Here is an 18475-nt window from a genome sequence, read left to right as displayed (position 1 = left end):
TGTAGTATAAGCGGTACAGAAACTGATTATATATTTTTAAATTATCCATGTTTGTCTCGATATAGCCGAAACTCCATATTCCCGAGCGCGGCCACCGCTGCTGCTCATTGCTCCCCTTACCTCCCAGGGGGTGGAACAAGAGGATGGGTCAAATGCAGAGAGTAATTTCACCACACCTACACTACCGTTCAAAAGTTTGAGGTCACATTGAAATGTCCTTATTTTTTAAGGAAAAGCACTGTACTTTTCAATGAAGATAACTTTAAACTAGTCTTAACTTTAAAGAAATACACTCTATACATTGCTAATGTGGTAAATGACTATTCTAGCTGCAAATGTCTGGTTTTTGGTGCAATATCTACATAGGTGTATAGAGGCCCATTTCCAGCAACTCTCACTCCAGTGTTCTAATGGTACAATGTGTTTGCTCATTGACTCAGAAGGCTAATTGATGATTAGAAAACCCTTGTGCAATCATGTTCACACATCTGAAAACAGTTTAGCTCGTTACAGAAGCTACAAAACCGACCTTCCTTTGAGCAGATTGAGTTTCTGGAGCATCACATTTGTGGGGTCAATTAAACGCTCAAAATGGCCAGAAAAAGATAACTTTCATCTGAAACTCGACAGTCTATTCTTGTTCTTAGAAATGAAGGCTATTCCACAAAATTGTTTGGGTGACCCCAAACTTTTGAACGGTAGTGTAGCTTTAACTTATATGGAACATATACCTGTATACGTTGTTACATTTCCACGCAGAGAAAATATTAATTTTAAAATGTAAGTGTAGCTGCATTTTCATTTAAAACATTTAACACCAAACATGACAGCTTGGTGTTACAAGAGTAACCAATTTGTGTTAAAATACGAGACTTCGACTTTCGTAATGTTCAACGACTTGCGGCGGTTCTTCCTCTTGTTGCCCCGGGAGGGAGCCTCATATCCAGGCTGTGGAGACAAACTTCCTGCACGGAACTTTTTTCAGCATTTGGAAGTAAAACCTTACATGTGATCTCTTTTTCTTTCTATGTGTACATCTAAATAGGTGGACTCATGTCTTATTGTGTGTCTTATTGTATCTTATTGTATTGTATCGTACTATTTTGACTGTAAAAATTAATAAACAATGTGCTGAAACTACCGCTATTTTGATGCATTTTCTTGCCTTAATCGCAAATAATACCAAATAGTGGAATACATTCAGATATCAATCAATTAATCAATCAATGTTTATTTATATAGCCCTAAATCACAAGTGTCTCAAAGGGCTGCACAAGCCACAACGACATCCTCGGTACAGAGCCCACATACGGGCAAGGAAAAACTCACCCCAGTGGGACGTCAATGGGTTACCGCCGCCCTCTAAGGGAGACCGAAAGCAATGGATGTCGAGTGGGTCTGACATAATATTGTGAAAGTCCAGTCCACAGCGGATGCAACACATCAGCGAAAGTCCAGTCCATAGTGGGGCCAGCAGGAAACCATCATAAATAATATTTCAAAAGTACAACCTACAACATATTTTTAAAACAACTTTTAGAACCTTTATTTAACCAGATAAGATAACTGCTATAATGTAGAGCTGAGGGATTATATACATTTTTTTTTTTTTTAAATAGCCTGGACTTTACATATATACATTTCTATTAACAATTACATTAAAACATATTTAAAAATAATATCTGAGTAGTACTTTGTGATTTTGCTGTATTTAATTCAACAAGAAAGACCAAAAAGATCTCTGCCTTTTTGGGACATCCGGACTTCCTTCACAGGTGTGTTTCTGAGACGATATCCAACTACAGAACATCGTCATCAAGTGAGTAAAGCTGATGCTTGACTATTACATTTTATATAAAAATTAAGCAATTATACAATAAATCCTCTATAAACTGTATCATAACTAATAAATATGAGTAATTGCTTTAAAGTTATTTTATTTGCTTTGTAAAGAGAATGTATACATAGTACTAAATTAAACATTTCATAAATAACAGAAATATATCCTAATAACCTCTTAGTGCTGAAATTAAATGCATATATCAAACCAATTATGAAAGTAACAAAGTTGACCAGAGTTCTTTACGAAGTAGTCAAAGAGTATTTAAAGTAGGTCACTGTGTTGTTTTCAAATACAAGATTTCTCTCTGAGCAGGAGATGACTCTGCTGACAGCAACACATACAGGCCAACTCAGGATAAATGTAAAAAGGTACTTTTGCTTCATAATTTCATGTTTTTAAGCTTTTTTAAACTCCTTTCTTCTTCTACAGTGTTTTACTTGATGTAAATATTCCTTAAGGTGGTCCCATATCTCCATTTTATATTTGTACATTTTTCAAAAATACTTGTTAAGGCCATTTCCATGCATACAGAAGGAGCTTTTCCAACCTGTAACCTGTTTTGAAAAGGTTCATTATAATTATTATACCAAATAATACATTGCTAGAATCTGTTTAAATCGAGTACCGATTCTGAATCGTATTGTCACCCCAGAATTCGAATTGGATCGAATCGTTAGGTGTTGTAATGTTTACAATGGCCATGAATTCGAATACAGTTGTACCTTGTTTTTTGTTAGTCACCCGCATCAAAAGAGCAGACAAAAAACGAATCGTACAAAAAGTAAAGCAATTTTTCCCACCCATAATAATGTAAATCCAATTACTGCCTTCCGGATAGAGAAGTGACATTCACAAATGAATCCAGTCATTTGATCGGTTCTTTTAAGTGAACCATTACAACCGATTCGAAGTTGTGAGCCGTTTTTATGTACATACAATGTCACCTGACTGACAACTGCACTCAAAATTTTCACTTTTTGAAATTATTTTTAGTTTGAATTGTTTCTGCTTATTTATACTTATTTTATTTAGTTACTTTTTTTTAAATTCCGATTCACTTTTATGGTCCATTGTTCTGATGTAGGTCAAGCGTACACATACAGTACTAGGTAGGGTAGTACAATTTTGTATATACATTTTTACTATGTTCAAATTTTATTTACAGTTTTATGTACATTTATACATTTTATTCATACTTAATAAAAAGCTTCATAGTTCCTTCTAAGAGGGAAAATTCAAAATAGTGATATCACTGTCACTTATTAAAAAAATGTTTTTATATGTCAATTACTTTTTATAATCGATTCTTGAAAATTATGAATTGATTTGAATTGAGATGAAAAAAAATCACGGTTCGGATGTGAATCGGTTTTTGTGCATCCCTAATTAGCACCACAGTGTAGGATAAAACCCTAGTTAGTGTATGTGGTGTCTGTTGTGTCCATTAAATTTACCTTCACTCTTCTCTTCCTCGGCATCCACCGGCCTAGAAGAGAAGCAAAATGACATCACAAATATGGCTGAGGGGGCGCTGGCTGGATAACATTAGGTGGTCGAGCGCCCCAACACCTACCCGCTAGTATGCTCCATCTCATTGGCCGTGATCGGCTGAGTCCTGAAACGCTCGTTGTTCTTGCGGGTGCCGCTCGACCCGCCGGGGAAGTAACGTCGGGTGCGGCGGCGGTGAGCCCCGTCTGAGGCCGGCTTCACCGCCAGGTCCAGAGAGGAAGTGGCTCGACCGTCATCCGCACAGCTAACACACACAGAGGGAGGACATCGGTTTTTAGTGTGGAAGAAAATGTGATCTAATGTCAAAATGTGTTGTGGGCACCCTTCTATATTATGGCACCCTTCTGTTAGGTTGCCTACACACATCTAAGTACAAATGTCATGAAGGTGAGGCGTACGCTTTGTCCGACGTCTCTTCACCACTTTCAGCCTGCTGTAGAAGAGCACTCCTCAGCTGGCCGACTGACACCCGAGTGTGGAGCTGCTGGACTTGGTGCCCCTCCCCTCCTGGCATGTTGGCACAGTCCTGAGAACCCTTCCTGAGTGGGTGCAGAGGCAGACAGGGAGATGTAGTCATGGCAACACTGAGCATGGCAACTACCCTAAATGTATATACAGTAACCTGTATTAAAAACGAACACCATTTTGGCCACGTTGTGGTTGTTTTGTGATTGTCGCAGCCTAAAATGCCTGAACAAATAACTGTATTGACGTTTAACTCGTTTTAACACACATACCGTATTTTTCGGACTATAAGTCGCAGTTTTTTTCATAGTTTGGCCGGGGGTGCGACTTATACTCAGGAGCGACTTATGTGCGAAATTATTAACACATTACCGTAAAATATCAAATAATATTATTTAGCTCATTCACGTAACAGACTAGACGTATAAGATTTCATGGGATTTAGCGATTAGGAGTGACAGATTGTTTGGTAAACGTATAGCATGTTCTATATGTTATAGTTATTTGAATGACTCTTACCATATGTTACGTTAACATACCAGGCACGTTCTCAGTTGGTTATTTATGTGTCATATAACGTACACTTATTCAGCCTGTTGTTCACTATTCTTTATTTATTCTAAATTGCCTTTCAAATGTCTATTCTTGGTGTTGGGTTTTATCAAATAAATTTCCCCCAAAAATGCGACTTATACTCCAGTGCTACTTATATGTTTTTTTCCTTCTTTATTATGCATTTTCGGCCGGTGCGACTTATACTCCGGAGCGACTTATACTCCGAAAAATACGGTACTTAAAAGTAGACACTGGGTGGCATTGTCTAATTTAGAGGTGTCCAAAGCACAGCACGGGGTCCATTTGCGACTCGCAGCTAACTTGTTAAAGGACTGCGGCACATTCTAAAAATACTATTACAAAAAAACCATTAAAAAAGTGGCATAAAAGAGCATAGAGGTGAGATGCAACAAGAAAAAGTTGCAATGTTGACTCTAATAACAAAGTTGCATGCAGGCAGATTTTTAAGGCCAATTAGTTTTTATCAAATTTTACACTTCTTTTTTTAGAAAATATTGCATATTTTGAGTGGTTGCCATAAATAAACATTTTCTATTACAAAAATGGTATTGAACAAACAAACAAAAAAAACATTTTAAAATGTGTCTAAATTGTAAAAAAAAACAAAAAAAAACATTGATTTTTAACAATTTTTTGCCATAACAGTTTTTTGTTTGTTGTTTTTTTAACATAAAGGGCATACAACTAAATATATAAAAATAAATGAATAAAACTGTATATCAACAGATGGATCCAAACTTGATTTAGAGATCTAAGCTTTGAAAGAAAAAAAAATATATATATATTTATATATAAATATATACACAGTATATTAATTATTTTTTAACATTTTATGACAGAGGGTCTCCGGGTCCCAGGAACCAAACTTGAGGGGAGCCCAAAAGGTTAAAAAAAATCCCTATATTGTATTGGTTTGAAAATGACAAATATCAAAATGGCCTCCGCATTGCATTGATTTTTCAGTGTGCCGCCCTCAGTTGAAAAAGTCTGATCACCACTGTTCTAATTAATGCACTTAAATTCATCGTAACTAATGATAGCAAGAATTAATTATGATTATAGAAAGAAACACCATAATTTGTGTTGGTAAATGAGAAAAAAATCAGAGATTATCGTCACACTTAAATTTCTATAACATGTGAATGTTGCAAAGTCAGCATTACAAAAGAAAATAGATTATCAAGGAATAAACAACGAGATAAAGATTTATATACAACATTACCCAAAAGGCTTAGCGCTGTAGACAGGAACAGGAAGTAGGTCTAAGCTACACGGGAGAATGACAATTGCGCCGTTTGATCAATAAAGAGTTGATATATTGTAACACGTTGCTGTTCCTGCTTCATCAACAAAAGATACAAACATGAGATTTGATTTAACAGTTGACATGCGAGCTCCAACGGCGCTAAGAGACAAATTTGATTGAGGAAAATAACGCTGATTGGCGAAATTGTGTGTGGAAGTTGCGGGCATTGGACGAGTTTGAGAGGTTGCGCATAATTTGCGTGGATTGGTTAAACTTGCGGGAAGGACTTTATAATCCTCTTGAGATGACAGACATGTTAACGTTGGCTGTGTTAACGCTTGTGTGTGTGTGTGTGTGTGTGTGTGTGTGTGTGTGTGTGTGTGTGTGTGTGTGTGTGTGTGTGTGTGTGTGTGTTTTTTAAACACACCGGATGGCTTTAAAGTGGGTCACACTGGTTTATACTTAGAAATTTGCAGAGCAATGACTGCAATTCATTTAAATAGATCAACTTTTTAACATCCACATAAGCAAAAATCAATGCTGTATTAATTTCATAAATAAAAAAATGTAAGTGTGTCCAAACTTTTGAATTATCTTTGTAGTTTAAACATATTTTCTAAATCTTGTGGCATATCACACAAGTCTTTACATTAAAAAAAATACTAAAAAATTAAGTTCTATATAAAATTTATAAAAAAAAATTATATAAAATTTAAAATAAAAATAAAAATTATAAATAAAAAAAATACATTAAAAACTATTCAAGTTATTAGATTATGATTTGTTTCAGTCAAAATATGATGTTTAAAAAAAAATTGGTAGGCATCAGAAGCCATGTATGGTTTCTTTGTTAGTGCTCTTAATCAAATTTGGCTTAAAGGGGGACAAAACACAGTTAGTCATTGACAATATTTACAATTGTTGATATTAATGACTCACCCTGTGGAGCCGGTGGATTCTGAAAGAGGGTCCGACCCATTCTGGACCCTGTGCATCTTTCCGTTCACTTCCTGGCCATGTGAGCGGGGGTCCGTCACCTCTCTGTTCACCCGCTGGGGGGTCAGGTCCTCCATGTTGCCGAAGCGCTCGGCCAGTTCCCGCCTCCTCTCCGCCTTGTAGCGGGCGATCCTCTCCGACCTGGGCTCCAGGACCAGCTCCTCCATGGCGTCCCTCTCAAGGATTCAGTTCAAAAAGCATTTAAAAAGGGCCTCAAAGAAAAGGTGTCTCCCATGGGACTCCAAGACACATCCATCAATAGAGGGTCCTAAAAGAGAAATACAACTGGACTTCATCAACCCTCCTCACTCTCTCTCTGTGGCAAGTAAGCTGAGCTTCAGCATGCTGGAATCTCCCATTGCACTGAAACACAACACCAAAAGATCCTCAACAGCCCACACAGGCCTGCCTCGTGAGTCTGCACCCTCGCCGTTTTACAACGTACAAGCAATTTAATCCACACGCTTAACACCGAGCACCCCACTGGTGCCCCCCAAACTCAGGTAGTCGGGTTTACGATAGACATTTTTTCCCCAACCATATGTAGGGAATGTTACAATATGAAAATTACATATCACGGTTACTGTGACCAAAATGATCGCGGTTATCATTATCATCGCGGTATAGTTGAATGTGCTTAAAAAGTACTTATACACACACTGAAATGTTTTAACCATATGTTTTTTTCATAACTAAGATTGGTAACACTTTAGTATGGTGAACATATTCACCATTAATTAGTTGCTTATTAACATGCCAATTAGTAACATATTGGCTCTTAATTAGTCATTATTAAGTACTTATTAATGCCTTCATCTGCATAGCCTTATTATACAACCAGTAAGCCGTTAACTAAGAGTCTTCCCTCAATAACCTCAGAATTATTGCTTATTAGTAACCCTAACTCATAACTCTAAATTAAGTCTTTGTTACTTAGAATATGTTCCCCATACTAAAGTGTTACCCTAAGATTATTAGAAACTGTTAGAGAAGCCACTATTTAGCATGTTTTGTGTTTCTTATGCTTTACTCATAGGTAAAGTACCAATTATTGTCACACACACACACTAGGTGTGGCGAAATTATTCTCTGCATTTGACCCATCACCCTTGATCACCCCCTGGGAGGTGAGGGGAGCAGTGAGCAGCAGCGGTGGCCGTGCCCGGCAATCATTTTTGGTGATTTAACCCCCAATTCCAACCCTTGATGCTGAGTGCCAAGCACGGAGGTAATGGGTCCCATTTTTATAGTCTTTGGTATGACTCGGCCGGGGTTTGAACTCACAACCTACCGATCTCAGGGCAGCCACTCTAACCACTAGGCCAGAGAGTGTTTTAGTATTCTCTGTTTTAATGGCTAAGCTTTTATTGTTTTAAATATTGGTTTGTACTGTGGCACGTTAAGATTTATTTAAATGAAAAGTGCATAACAAGTAAAATCTATTATTGTTTATCATTTCTGCTGGCCGTTGTGGTGTCCTCTGTTCAGCGGTCCTTAAACACACCGTAAAAACACCTGTGTATAGAACGGACACTCTGAACTATGAGAGCACAGCTTGTTGGTTCAATGTACACAATTAAATATCTGAGTAACTCAGACAGTAATGTGTTCATATAAGTTTAAGTTGGAGAATGTAGTTTAATGGGGAAAGACATTAATGTCTCTTGTTTTCATGTTAGCATTTAAGCTAGCGAGCTGGCGTCAGTCAGTCCGTTAGTTTATCAAAGTGCAGTTATCAGCTGCGGTTTTTCAAAAATAATTTATAATGGAAATACTAACCGTCAGGAGTTTTACCGCAATTAGCATTATTAGCGTTTATCGTTAAAGTACATCCTTAAGCATATGCCAGGTGCGTGAAGAAAAAAAATAAAAAGGTCGCTACACATTGTAAAATTATTCTGTCAGGTACAAATGCAGGAGCTGTACTGTACTGTATGTTTGATTATTTACTTTTTCTTCAGCGAATAAACTAATCCAACATGACGTTGATGCAAAATATGTGACTGTAATGTTAGAACTTCAGCTCATGTAGCTAGGCTAATGTTGGTAGCCTCCTCCACTGTAATTTGCGGTCGTTGATTGGTGGTGCAATTTTGCCTATCATTATATAAAGACTTATTTAAAGACAAGAACACAAGTTTTTCTTATTTTATGCGTTCTTAGTAGGGTTGGGCGATATGGCCTTTTATTAATATCTCAATATTTTTAGGCCATGTTACGATACACGATATGTATCTCGATATTTTGCCTTAGCCTTGAATTAACACTTGATGTCACAGCAGTATGATGATTCTATGTGTCTACATTAAAACATTCTTGTTCATACTGCATTAATATATGCTCATTTTAAACTTTCATGCAGAGAAGGAAATCACAACTAAGTCAATTTACCAAAACTGTATTTATCAAACAGTTATTAAGCAGTGGCACAAACATTCATGTCATTTCCAAAACAGAACGTGCAAGATTGTCAGAGACATTTAAAGAAAAGTCAAAGTAAAGTTAAAGTACCAATGATTGTCACACAAACACACCAGGTGTGGCGAAATTATTCTCTGTATTCAACCCATCACCCTTGATCACCCTTCTGGGAGGTGAGGGGAGCAGTGAGCAGCAGCGGTGGCTGCGCCCTGGAATAATTTTTGGTGATTTAACCCCCAATTCCAACCCTTGATGCTGAGTGCCAAGCAGAGAGGTAATGGGTTAATTCTTCTTCCTCCATTTGTTACCAGATTCGCATCTTTCTCTCTCTCGTATTACCACTCGCACCGCTCCGCTAGCATTACAGCAAACGTTACCCATGTCGCTACCTCTCTGCTCCGTGAGGGCGTTTGACGTTACACGCGCGACAGTATGTGACGTATGTAAGAAGGTGCGCTTGTTTTATGTCTCTGTGAGAAGGAGAGACAAGAAAGAGTGAGAAACGCCTGTAGTGTAATGCCCACAGCTAAAAGCAACTGCGTGAGAACCTATACTCGAAATATCACGATATAGTCATTTTCTATATCGCACAGAGACAAACACGCGATATATCGAGTATATTCGATATATCGCCCAGCCCTAATTCTTAGTCATACATTACAGCAAGTAAGAGGAGGCTAACAATGCAGCTAATGGGAGTACACTATTCCGCCCATAAAAAACACTAACAAGACATCCAAAAACCGCCATAAATACTCCATTTACATCTCATACTTTTAGCAGCGCCCTGAACACAGAGAGCTAACTAGCTAATGCTGCTATAGTGACATACTAAGCTGCTGAAAGTCCATTCTAGATCTTAAAACATAACTCTCACCTGCATAGTAGAAGGATGGGGACATAAACCAAGAAGTAGTCAACTTTGACATCGAATTTAGACCAAAAGATGGCGAGAAAGATATGAAAAGACACTCATTTGCGGCAACTTTTTTTTAACCTTTTGTAAAGATTATGATTCATTCTTCACCTAAATGGGAAGATATGAACATCCCATCAGTCAGATATGGTACAGTAAGTGATTGTTTTTATTATGTTCGTAGTTTGTATTTATTGTTTAGCACTTAGCAATACTGCTACTTAATGCTTAGTGTTTCACGAAACCTGGATATGTTCTTCACTCAGCTTCTAAAACTTGTAGATCATCCTCATTATATTCAAGCACAAAAATAAAAGGTTCTGGATCATCATTTGTCCCAAAGTAGTCTTTGTTGTCTTTCATGAAGTCTGCCATGTTTAGTAGTGTTGTTGTTGTTGAAGGGAAAAGCGAAAGTTGTGATACATCTGTGAAATAATATGCCACCATATGCTTAAAACGAGCAAAGTACATAAGTATCACATGTTATTATGAATGTAGCTGTTAGTACATTACATATATACTAACAGTGTGTATATTAAACTTTAATGGAGGTTTTAGGATGTTTTTAAGAGCACTTTATATGCAGAATAGAGCGACTCACTTTACCTCCATTGATAGCTGACTTTTGCTAGCATTTATTTATGATTAGAATGCATAAAAAAAGAAAAACATGTGTTCCTGTCTAGTGCAATTCCCTTGTAATAAATTCAGATTCTAACTCGTGTTATTCAGATTCAAACATGTCGTAATTTACGACACTCTTCAAAGCATTGCCACTGTTGTCCGCTTGGAAGTGGATTCATAACAACACAGTGAATGGCTGAGACTTTAATCCACATTATAAATAACAGCCATCCAACACTTGTGTGTGAGTGTGTGTGTGCGGGGGGCGCGTGCATTAACACGTGTGTCCCGAACTGTGGCCGTCAGCATTCCTGATATTTCAGCCTGACGCAGGAAGCACAATGGAGCCGGAACAAAAGAGGCGTGAGCCGTGGACTTAGCACCCTGCCTGGCTAAAGCTTCTCTTTGCCCTTAAGTTCACTAAATACCTAAGAAAAAAATACATGTTTCTTCATTGCACGTATAACTTTGTACAAGTGCTACATGGACGACTTGCAGAGTAAACGGACAAAAACTGGCTAAATGATGACACAGATTAAGTGCTGCAGTGGGACACCGACACAAGACAACTGGTCACCATGGAGACCAGCGGAACTCACCTCCTTGTCTGGAAGCAGCAAAGTTAATCTCTAGCATCCCTCATGCACCTCATCGCTCCACGCCGTTTGCAAACAGAACCCGAGCAAGAGGCCACAGCGGCAAAAGGTCATGTGACAAGCTGAGGGGCATTGTCGAATGGAGCGGTGGGCTGGAGGGTGGGGTTATCGAGTCTCAACGCGGATCACCGAGAGGATTGATTCAAATTTAGGGATGAGCACACAGGAGCCACCCCGGTGTGGAAAAAGAGTCTCAGTGTGATCTGTACCTCATTGACCCCAGAAGGAATTATTAGGACACGAGCACAGAAGTGCCACCAGCTTTTTGGTGGCTTTCACACACTGGGAAACTGATAAAATGATGCAATCAATTGTACGTACAGTGCAACCTTTCCATTTACAAACCACAGACCGAATAAAAATATGCTGCGGTGTACGAACCTTGTCTCAGTGTGTGACCGTTCCATCCACCCATTGTGTGCCTCGCAGCGCCGCCATTTTGTGCCCTGTGTCATGGCCAGACATCGGAATTCATGCCCCTTTTGCATCTGCGCATGCGTTTGAATCCAAGGTTTGTTTCACACTCAAAACCAGTGTTTCTTTACCATTGTTGGGCAGCAAGTGCCCCCTAGAGCAGTGGTTCTCAAATGGGGGTACGCGTACCCCTGGGGATACTTGAAGGTATGCCAAGGGGTACGTGAGATTTTTTTAAATGTCTGTCAAAAAGAACTGTGAAAAGAAATGCAACAATGCAATATTCAGTGTTGACAGCTAGATTTTTTGTGGACATGTTCCATAAATATTGATGTTAAAGATTTCTTTTTTTGTGAAGAAATGTTTAGAATTAAGTTCATGAATCCAGATGGATCTCTATTACAATCCCCAAAGAGGGCACTTTAAGTTGATGATTACTTCTATGTGCAGAAATCTTTATTTAGAATTGAATCACTTGTTTATTTTTCAACAAGTTTTTAGTTATTTTTATGTATTTTTTTCCAAATAGTTCAAGAAAGACCACAACAAATGAGCAATATTTTGCACTGTTATACAATTTAATAAATCAGAAACTGATGACATAGTGCTGTATTTTACTTCTTTATCTCTTTTTTCAAACAAAATGTTTTGCTCTGATTAGGGGGTACTTGAATTAAAAAAAAATTCACAGGGGGTACATCACTGAAAAAAGGTTGAGAACCACTGACCTAGAGGGCCGCCAAAAAAAATCGGTTTCTCAGCTGTGGTCTGTATGGGCCGCACGGTACTCAGTTGTAATACACTTTCAGCAATAATGACAAACAGAAGAAGTCTGGAGCTAAAGTCATAGAGAAGTTTCTTAAACGCAAAAAATATGACTAAAGTGGCAAAGCTGTTTTTTCATTTGCATTTTACAGTTTAGTTCAACTTATTCATTATTAATTTAGTTGATTTTTTTTAGCACTATATAATTGTATGTAAAAAAAAGTCCCTTCTTATGCAGTATATTTGGTTAGTACTTATTTTTCTAATCAGCCTTACCTAAGCCTAAGGTTTATGCGTCAAAAAATATTTGTGATTAACATATGGTGTCACATCATTTGACAAGCTTGTTAAACTGTAAGTAGGTTAGATATAACTTTTGTATATGATTAAAATCAAGATGACCAATTCAGAGTTAATACTTGAGTGGGCTGCGGGCCCCTCTGTAGTGGAAAAGTTGGGCCCTCAGGTCAAAAAGGTTAAGAACCTCTGCTATAAACGATCAAATGTATAATTTATTAGGTTAAGTGGGGTTTTTGATGGTAAATCAAATGTGCTCCCAGCATGCCTTGATTTTCGACTTCTTCACATGAAACCGTAACCGAAAAATAGGACATTAGATTATTACATACATTGTGCATTTATACAGGTGTGTCAAACTTGATCTAATTGAAAATATCGCAGTATGGCTGCCCTCAGAGGGCCGTTTGTAACAGTGAATCATATATGAATATAAATGTATAAGGATTCGCCTAATGATAACAATAAACAATTGCCCAAGCATTTGATTATTGGAGGTTTTTTTTTACATACATTGTAAAAAATCTGTTAATTTTTACAGTAAAAACATTTTTTACTGTAAAAATTTTTTTACAGCATATTACTGGTAATGGAAAAACAGTAGCACTGTTTTTTGCGGCAAAATTCTGGCAACCTAGCTGTCAGTTTTTTACCATAAAATCTATTGTAATTTTTACACAGTACAATTTTATGGATAACTTGCTTTGAAATGACAAGTCAGGCAGATATTTAAGTAGATATTTTAATTTGAACAAATACATATTCGGAACGTATTATCATTTATTTGTTCCTTTATTACATTATATTGGAATTTACAAAAGTATGCAATTGCATGACTTAAGGAGTTGTGTGATTTCAAGTTGACTGCACTACATGGCTAGTGACACAGTTTGTGCGTGTCGGCAGGGCGGCTGAATACGAGGAGGACATCTAGTTGTTGTTGTTGTCTTGGCTTTGTTATCGATTAGAAAGTTGATCCATCAGCTTCTTGTTATGTTTAATATTCAGTACTGTACAGCTCTTCATATTGTGTTCAAAGTGTAAAATATGGACTTTTGTCAAGGCTGGAACCAATTATTCATGTTAAATTGTTTCTTTTGGAGAAATTTGCTTCAATATATGAACTATTGCTATTTACGAACCCTGTTGAAGAACTAGTGAAGTTTGTAAATCGAGGTTGTGGGGCAGCGGCTATAAAACAGACAGGGAGTCGGCCATTTTGGTTTGTAGCTAAGCTGTTTCCGGGGTCGTACTTGAACGAGCAGCTCCCCGAGGATCGGCCTGAATGCCGGCGAAATTGCAATGCGCAAGTTGAGTTCATCATGACGGGAAAATCATCGGAAAAGATGCTGTTAGCCATTAAATGTATGACTCGGCTTCACAAGCTTGGATCTTGACCAAAATTGTCATCTACGAACTCCACTATATTGCAGGGGTGTCCAAAGTGCGGCCCAGGGGCCATTTGCGGGCAGCAGCTCATTTTTTAACAGCCCGGGCACATTCTAGAAATACTATCAAAAAGAAAACAAACATTAAACGTGGAATAAAAGAGCAAACAGGCAAAATGTGACGAAAAAAAGTTGCAATGTTGACTCTAATAACACAAAGCTGCCAAGCAGGCTGTTTTTTTTCTTTAAAACTATCATTGCTGAAAAAATAATAATGAATCAAAACCAATGTTTTTATTAATTATTGACCAATTCAAGGCTCCAGTTACTTCACATCAAATATTCTACTTTGAAATATTTTTGGGGAAAATATTGCATTTCCTTTCTTTGACAAAAAAGGCATAACAAATGTTTTTTTACTTATAATCGACGGATAGATCTGAGGTTGATCTAGACACGTGCATGTTTAAAGTAAAAATAAATAAATACAAATATATGACTTATTTTTTACACTTTAATGAGTGGAGGCCTTTTGGATCCCTTAACATTTTAGTGGGATTTTTATTTTAACTGTCCATCCATTTTCTACTGCTTGTCCCTTTCGGGGTCGCGGGGGGTGCTGGAGCCTATCTCAGCCTTTTGCAAAAAATTATAATGAATCAAATCAGCGGTGTTATGAATTATTGACCCATTTAACGCTCCAATTGTTTCACATCAACATCAATCAGTTGTACATTTTTATGGGAAAATATTGCATATTTCATGCTTTATGTTTCTCACGTTACAAAAAAGGGCATAAAACATGAAAAAAAAATGTTTTACTTTATATCGACAGATACACCTGAAGTTTAACTAGAGATTTAAGTGTTGAAAAATACAAAATAAATAAACAATAAAATACTTATTTTTAACATTTTTATGACCAAGACAATTTTTAGTCCCCTGGACAAACTTGAGTGTAAAAAAAAAATCTATATATTAAGATTAAGATTAAAGATTAAAGTACCAATGATTGTCACACACACACTAGATGTGGTGAAATTTGTCCTCTGCATTTGACCCATCCCCTTGGGGAGCAGTGGGCAGCAGCGGCGCCGCGCCCGGGAATCATTTTGGTGATGTAACCCCCAACTCCAACCCTTGATGCTGAGTGCCAAGCAGGGAGGGAAACGGTTCCCATTTTTATAGTCTTTGGTATGACTCGGCTGGGATTTGAACTCCAACCTACCGATCTTGTATTGGTTTTGAAAATGAAAAATATATCAAAATGGCCCCGGCATGCTTTTATTTTTCAGTGTGCGGCCCTCAGTGGAAAAAGTTAGGACACCCCTGTTATATTAGGTTACATTATTTATCATTACTCATTTCCATTTCTGATTTAAAAAAAAAAAAAAAGTGAAGAAAGTGAAGAAATCTCTATGAACTTCTGCAATAATCAATAGAAAAGGCAACATAGTCATGTAGCATCACAAGAAAAAGTGAATATAAAAATAATAATAATAATCTTCAAAAGCAGGTGACTCTGTTGCCCCTCAGGGACCTGCCTCACGAGGGTAACAACGAGCCAGCAGATTGATAAAACGCCAACTAAAATGTATTGAATAAAGTTCCTAAATTGGTACTTTTGCAGAGTAAAAAAGTGAAAAAAACGTAATGATTTGTTCATACTTACGACGTCCAGCGAGAGCGGGCAGAAGTGGGCGTGAGTGAGCTGGCTAGCTCCTGGCCAAGCTAGCTAGCAGTTGACGGTCAAGAGGCGCTCCAAAAGTAGCCAGGAGGAGGGAGACGTGGCCGGGGGGCGTGTGGCACTCACGGATGGAGAGTAAAAATAGACTCGATGGCTCTCAAAGTATTGACTGCGTCCGGGAAATAACCTCCTTTAAACGGCAACAAGCTGAAGAGTAGGGGGCCTATGTGTTTAGAGGTGTTGCATTTAAAGACAGTCGGGAAAAGAAATACGGGCACATGGTTAATCACAACTGCGACAATATAACTTTTTTAAATCAGAATGTATCACTGGTTCATCATAATTAATTATAATAATTATTAAAAGGTTGCTAGTATTAAATTGGCATATAAGTGTCGTTGAATATGACGAGCCGTCACTTGCAGTGGTGGACTGATCCAAATATCGGTAGTCGATACCAATAGTAGTATCGGTTTGTTAGATTGATATTTTTCAGCTCTGATTGACATTTACTTTCACAAGTATCTTTTTGTTGCTGTGTTGTTCCTTTTGTCACATTATTATATGTATTTATTGGTAACAATTTGAGTGATAATGTTATGTTATGTTATGTTTTACCATGAATTGATTTACGTGGACCCCGACTTAAACAAGTTGAAAAACTTATTCGGGTGTTACCATTTAGTGGTCAATTGTACGGAATATGTACTGTACTGTGCAATCTACTAATAAAAGTTTCAATCAATCAATCAATGTAGAAATGGGATTTATGGCTCTTTGAATAAAACTGGATCTTGTGTACCCGTTCAAAAACCTGGTTCTTTTTTTTTTTCCATCAGCAAAACAATCACTGGTTGTTAAGATAAGATAAGATGTAGACCAGAATAATTTATATTCACACAAATATCACAAATATTACGGTATTGCTAAGAATTATTCTGAAATATTGCTGTAAATATTCCTTAAGGTGTTCCCATATCCGCATGCTCTGACAGTGGTATCACTATTTTGAATGAAAAAAAACAAACTAGAATGTATAAAAATACCAATAATTTTAAAATGTAGAATTTTTTAGTCCAGTTGGCAGTCGGGTGACATTGTATTAACCTGACTCTCGCCAGATTTTTGTAGTTCGCTGAGCTAGACACAAGGATCTGGGACTTCTCAATAGGAGATATATTTCAGAAGGCGGGGCCTTGTAAAAAAAATCCTTGTATGTGATTGGATAAACCACTTGTCCGTTATCTTGAATGATGTGCTACTTCAACCACTCACGACGCTGGGAAATCCAAAACAGAACAGTCGACATATTGGATAACGACAGAGCGAAAAGTTCAAAACCGTTCTCTGTTCATCTTTTAAAGAATTAATATTTGATAGATTCGACAAAACAGTTGCAATAGCAGAATCAATTGTTTGAATCATACAGTCGCTTCGGCGCTACGTCACCAGAGGTGGGTAGTAACGCGCTACATTTACTCCGTTACATCTACTTGAGTAACTTTTGGGATAAATTGTACTTCTAAGAGTAGTTTTAATGCAACATACTTTTACTTTTACTTGAGTATATTTATAGAGAAGAAACGCTACTTTTACTCCGCTACTTTTATCTACATTCAGCTCGCTACTCGCTACTAATTTTTATTGATCCGTTAATGCACGCTTTGTTCGTTTTGGTCTGTCAGACAGACCTTCAAAGTGCCTGCGTTTCACCAAATACAGTCACTGGTGACGTTTCACTCCGTTCCACCAATCAGATGCAGTCACTGGTGACGTTGGACCAATCAAACAGAGCCAGGCGGTCACATGACCTGACTTAAACAAGTTGAAAAACTTATTGGGGTGTTACCATTTAGTGGTCAATTGTACGGAATATGTACTGTACTGTGCAATCTACTAATAAAAGTTTAAATCAACCAATCAAAAGTGTAAAGGAAAAAATAAACTTTTTTATTTCAACCGTCCGTACATCCCGTCAAAAGCCTAAAGACTGACCGCACAGTTCCTGTCTTCACAATAAAAGTGCCGCTCCATCGCGCCTGCGCTTACAAAATAAGAGCCTCCGAAAGCCAGCGCAAACAAGCTAGCAAGCTACGGAGTTTGCCGCCAATGTATTTCTTATAAAGTGTATAAAAACGAATATGGAACTTGGACAAATTAGATGCCAAAAACCAACCACTTTCATGTGGTATTAGACAGAAAGGAGGAACTTTTCTTCTCCTCCATTTGAAAACGTGGACGTTATCAGCACTACTGTCTGATTCCTATCAATGCAAGCCATCAGAATCAGGTAATACACCAACTTATATTCTTGTCTTCATGAAAGAAAGGAATCTATATGTTAAACATGCATGTATATTCATTAAAACACCTTTAACATGTGAACAAAAACGGCAAAATAAATAAATATAAATTATACACTGTATATATCAATGTATGTATGTATTTATATATATATATTTATATATATATATATATATGATATGTGTGTGTATGTTACTCATCAGTTACTCAGTACTTGAGTAGTTTTTTCACAACATACTTTTTACTTTTACTCAAGTAAATATTTCGGTGACTACTCCTTACTTTTACTTGAGTAATAAATCTCTAAAGTAACAGTACTCTTACTTGAGTACAATTTCTGGCTACTCTACCCACCTCTGTACGTCACA

General features: G+C 37.4%; 1 protein-coding gene across 1 annotated transcript in view; it reads right to left on the bottom strand.

The window, feature by feature from the left end:
* The window catches only part of svilc (supervillin c), a 48562-nt gene extending 32375 nt beyond the window's left edge, over window positions 1-16187 (bottom strand). Inside the window, exons 1-5 of the mRNA XM_062050141.1 lie at window positions 15789-16187; window positions 6579-6903; window positions 3751-3891; window positions 3417-3596; window positions 3298-3329 (exon numbers count right to left, since the gene is read on the bottom strand). Coding sequence (XP_061906125.1) covers window positions 3298-3329; window positions 3417-3596; window positions 3751-3891; window positions 6579-6802 — 577 coding nt within the window. The 5' untranslated portion in view covers window positions 6803-6903; window positions 15789-16187. The remainder of the gene's footprint in view (window positions 1-3297; window positions 3330-3416; window positions 3597-3750; window positions 3892-6578; window positions 6904-15788) is intronic.
* Between the last annotated feature and the right edge of the window lie 2288 nt (window positions 16188-18475).

The sequence above is a fragment of the Entelurus aequoreus genome, linkage group LG06, assembly GCF_033978785.1.
Source record: "Entelurus aequoreus isolate RoL-2023_Sb linkage group LG06, RoL_Eaeq_v1.1, whole genome shotgun sequence".
Classification (NCBI taxonomy): Eukaryota; Metazoa; Chordata; class Actinopteri; order Syngnathiformes; family Syngnathidae; genus Entelurus; species Entelurus aequoreus.
Note: the sequence above shows the minus strand (reverse complement) of the source record. Positions and strands in the feature narration are given on the sequence as shown.